At 41.7% G+C, this 4,813-nt stretch overlaps 1 protein-coding gene across 6 annotated transcripts in view; it reads right to left on the minus strand.

Moving 5' to 3' along the window:
• Positions 1–4,813, minus strand: part of LOC102291754 (transcription elongation regulator 1-like protein) — a 62,710-nt gene that overhangs the window by 5,823 nt on the left and 52,074 nt on the right. For 5 of the 6 annotated variants that reach the window (XM_042224748.1, XM_042224747.1, XM_042224746.1 and 2 more), the window contains 4 exons: positions 3,999–4,141; positions 3,569–3,637; positions 3,414–3,489; positions 1,115–1,194 (listed from right to left, as the gene is read on the minus strand). In XM_042224748.1, coding sequence (XP_042080682.1) covers positions 1,115–1,194; positions 3,414–3,489; positions 3,569–3,637; positions 3,999–4,141 — 368 coding nt within the window. The remainder of the gene's footprint in view (positions 1–1,114; positions 1,195–3,413; positions 3,490–3,568; positions 3,638–3,998; positions 4,142–4,813) is intronic. The other variant, XM_042224749.1, reaches the window with a different exon arrangement.

A 4,813-nucleotide genomic window follows, 5' to 3' on the forward strand; every position in this document is an offset into this window, starting at 1 on the left:
ACAACAACACAACCAACAAACACTTAAGGTACTGTTTATAAGGTTGGAAGAAGTCACGTGGATGAGTGACGAAACGTTTCTCCCACTGAAAATGCCACGTCCAGATGAACAGAATCAACTTACCTGGATGATTGAGCATGCATCAAGACGTTACTGTCAGACTAGAGATGCAACGATACCAATTTTTACAAACCGATACTTGGATCTGAGTACTTGCCAATACAGAGTACAAAACCGATACTTACAACACAAAACCAAACAACACAACAACACACACCACACACACCCCACACACCAAATGCCAATGATTGGAAGGAAAGATTATTTATCCTGATCTCTCACTGCAAAAAAGAAAAAAAGAAAAAAGAAAAACATCTATAACCCTCATCAAATGAACATTAGTCATTCATTTGATGTCCCTCCTGTGACCAGTTCCGGAGTGATTGAGTAAAGTTACTGGCAGATGCTAGAATGAAATTGACCTCAAAGAGATATATGGTGCTGCACAAAAAAACTCCTTGCAGTTGCTTTGGTTGCTAGCATGTTGATGTGGTTGTTAGTAGTTTGCAGGATGCTGTTTTATCTGTGAACACTGAAACTATTCCCTAAGTGGTAATGACACTGCAGAAAGTGTAACACAAACTGAGAATAGAGAAGGTTCTCTCTTTTCTACTTTGCATCGTCCTATCTCATGCTTCATTAGAGCTCCTCCTAAAGTAAACGGTGAATGTTTGCAGACAAGTGCATCTCTTCTAGACAAGCTATGGGCTAAAGTAAATGATCAAAGCGATTTTAAGGAGGTTTTTGGTGGAGCTTTCTCTTTAAGACCCATTTAACCTAACAACTTCCAAAAACCACTCACCAACCAGTCTAGGAATATACATATTTCCTTTGAGACCTACAGTTGCCAGGGGCTCGCCTACTGGGTTTCAGGTTTGTGTGACTGTGGCCAGCTTTGTGTGACTCAGTATCCTGATTGATGTTGAACCCAGATAATGGAAAGAAACCCATTTCAGGTGATTTTGTGTTAAACAGCTTTGAGTCTTTACAGAAAGAAAGGTTGTAATTTTGCTAGAATTATCGGAGTTTTATTTTGATTTAAATGGATCCTCACCTGTCTGTCTTCTGGTTTCTTTGTCCGCAGCAGTAATGCTCCTTGATAGGAAAGCTTTCCTCCACCCGTTCCTCGTTTCCCTGACAAACAAAACAAATAAAACTTATTGCCCATACAGGATACCTCGATCAGAACTGGGCAGCACAGACTTTCTCCAACAGGTGAACTCATTGAGAACTGCAAGGAAAACAGTCAAACAAGCCAAGTGGCTCTCCTTTGACCCTTGAACTCTAATTTATCTGCTCAGTAACAACTCTCTTCCTAGTTTGACTGTGAGAGTAAAAATGTAACAAGCTAAAAATATGTGACAGATGAACAGAATTCCTAAGGCTCAATGTTTGATACTCTGTGAGAAGATGAAACATTGTGACAACAGAAACATGGGTCATGGGAGCGTGATGTCAGAAACGATCAGTGACAGGATGATGAAGTCAGATCTGTTTTGCTCTGCAGACTAACCTAATCCTGACCAAACCTACTCACACCCTAACTGTTACTGCTGAAGAGTTGAAACACGGTGAACTAAAGGGTTAACTTCTGATTTGATTCAAGAATGAGTCCTACTCTAAAATCATTGATTTCCACTTTTTAAAGAATTCTTATAGATTCATGACTTCATGCTCCTTTACCTCTGTCAGACAGCAGGTGAAGTTTAATGATCAGTATGTTTGATGCCTTCTTTCTACCTGCTTTGCTATTAATTTATTTTTAACATCCTTCAGCTTTAAGTGCCTTAAGATGGCTGTTGTTGTGAACTGGTGCTGTATAAACAAAAACCTAATGATCATGAAGGTCATTTTACATTTCACACAGCTCCATCTGTACTCCAATGGGATCTGCCTTGAGGTGTAGACAGGAAAGAAGTAGGGCAGATTTTTCTGACCAATCATTCAGAGGGAAACAGACAAGGGATGCTACCAACATGAACTTGCTGTGCAATAGACTCAGGACCCTCAGAGGTACATTAGGCTATTTGCTCTCTGGATAATTTAACCCAGGGTCCCCCAACTCTTTTTGTGCCATGGACATGACTTAATAAATGATCAAATTGATTGATTGATTGATTTACTCTGCCTTATAGAAAAGTTGGGACCAACATAACATTTACATTTACAATAATTGATTACACAGCAGTGGAGAGTAGACTTATCACAGTAGATGTCTTTCTGAAAGCGCTGTAACTAAGTTTAAGAATATAATCCACCCACTGTTATCATCTTCAATGCCTCAAAACTACACCCTTTTTGCCTCCTACCTCAAAGCACACTGTGCGCTGTTGATCTAACATGCTGCACAATAATATTCAATATTGTATGTTTACTGCTATATACACATAGAGTACCACGATGGTGTTGTGTTTATTATATTGCTTTTTATTAGTTTTTGTTTGCTTGTTTTCTCTTCTTTTTTCTCTTAACAGGTGATCCAGGTGATATACATTTTTTGCCCCCCCCCCTTCTTTGCCCTTCATCACTATTCCTCTGTTGTTTCCCTCCCTCCCCCCGGTGATGTCTGTCCCGTCTGTAACAACTGAAAATAAAATAAAATAAATAAATAATAACAACAAAGGTCAATCAAATGGACCAATACGGCAAGGCAGGGAAGGTCCACTTGGTAAAGTAATCCATTGGGCTTCTCTCTTTGCCTTCAGACAATAATTCTGATGGCAAAAGAACCAAACGGGACAGGCGGCCAAGAAAAATAAAAATAAAAGATGTATAACCCTTCCAGCTGAGGTACCTGAACTGCACATCAGTGTGGTATGAATGGCAGTTTTACAAAGTATTAATTTCTCGCTGAGTATCTGTGGCATCTTCTCTTTAAGTTTCCAACAAACGCCTAATTTCCATTACAACATGCACCATCCCGCTCTCACTGAAGCAGGCAGCAGATAGCCTTGTCAGTCCCAGGACTCAAATGTAAGACAGGGTAGCTAGTGCCGTCTAAGAGCTTTGGATCATCAAGCTCAACATCTGGCTAAAGCTCTCAACCTGGCCTTCAACATATCTATGTATCTGTGCCAAAAACACAAACAAAAACAGGAGTGAATTATCGTGTATGATGGACGCGAGATATTTATGGCCATCATTTACTGTATACAGCACATCATAATCAACAGTGAAATATTCATTTGCCACATGGTTGATTTCGTCCGCGTAAACAAAGATTTCAGTGTTTCAATCTGCTCTCATGGCTCAAAGGCATTTCATACACACAGTGTGCTTCTGTGTATGGCTGACACACACATTTACACAAACAACAGATGAACAGAGACATACTGAGAGACACGCTGTCTTACTGTGTCTGTAGTTTGTCAGCAAAGTGAATCTGGAAGAAAATTGTGAAGAAAAAAAAGGCTGAACTTCTTTGATCACCTGAAAGAGAAGAGATGTGATTAGCACAGCTTGAATGGACAGAAAGACAAACTGATGGACAGATCAGCTGGAGACTCACCTGGAGAGGTAACACAGGACACTTTTCAGTGCAGAGCTGAGAGGGACGAACAGGTCCAGAAACACACTGCTGAAAGACCGTGAGAGAGATGGGTTCTGACCACAACACCTGCTCACCTGTCTCACATCAGCCACTCAGCACCAGGAACAGCAATTCCTCCAAACTCCAGGTAGGTGAAACTGCTGCTCATCTCGTATAAGGTCACCCTGACTCCCGTTCAACACATTCAAGACATCTCTAACCAGGACATCTTGCTCTTATCTGGCTCCTCTTACTCTAACACCAGCCATCAGGCTGAGAGGTAACTTGGGGGTTGTAATTTAAGTTTATAATTCAGTTCAGGGTTTATCTATCTAGCTAGAAGCACATCTGCATCAAAAAGTGTTCATTGTGTTGATCACTTTGTAACATTGATGTGATGAATACTCACCTGCATGGGTGGTGTTGGTCTACTTTCACAGCTTATCATTGGCCGGAGCCATGTCACTCTTCGATGCTGATTGGGTAGAATGAGATGCCACGCCTCCTTGTGTCTCTGCTTGTGAAGGCCGGTCCATTCACAGTACATTACATCTACAACACAACACAGATCGTTTCAGTGAGTCCTTGATATTCAGCACTGTGGCACAGTGGATAGCACTGTCGCCTCACAGAAAGAAGGTCCTGAGTCAGTCCACCATCAGGTTGGGGTCTTTCTGGGTTGAGTTTGCATGTTCGCCCCATGTTTGTGTGGGTTCTCTCCGGGTACTCTGGGAGGGAGGATAGGTTAATTGGAAACTCTAAATTGCCCATAGGTGCAAATGGTTGTGTGTGTCTATGTGTTGGCCCTGCGACAGACTGGCGACCTGTCCAGGGTGTGCCCTGCCCCTCGCTCTAAGACAGCTGGGATAGATCCAGCCCCCCCACGCCCCGAAAAGGATAAACTGAAGAGAATGGATGGTTGATATCCTTATTAAGGATGTAGATGACGGTTCTGCTGTTTTATGACTTCACAGCGATGCTTGTGAAGGTGGTTTAAACTGGCTCCAGGCTGGTTTAACTGAGGTTTCAGCTGAGGAGAATGTGAGGCGACTGAAATCTTTACATCATTTGGTTATCTGTCATCTCTCCCGAGGCATTCACAGGACAGAGAGCTTATATAACTACCTAAACCCACTTTTTCGGTGCACTGGAGTAGTTTTTCCTCTGAGCTGCTAACCTTGTTAGATGTTTTTTTATTTACTTGTACACACACACATATATATA

Source organism: Haplochromis burtoni, unplaced genomic scaffold (genome assembly GCF_018398535.1).
Source record: "Haplochromis burtoni strain Fernald_Lab_line unplaced genomic scaffold, NCSU_Asbu1 Contig_148, whole genome shotgun sequence".
NCBI lineage: Eukaryota > Metazoa > Chordata > Actinopteri > Cichliformes > Cichlidae > Haplochromis > Haplochromis burtoni.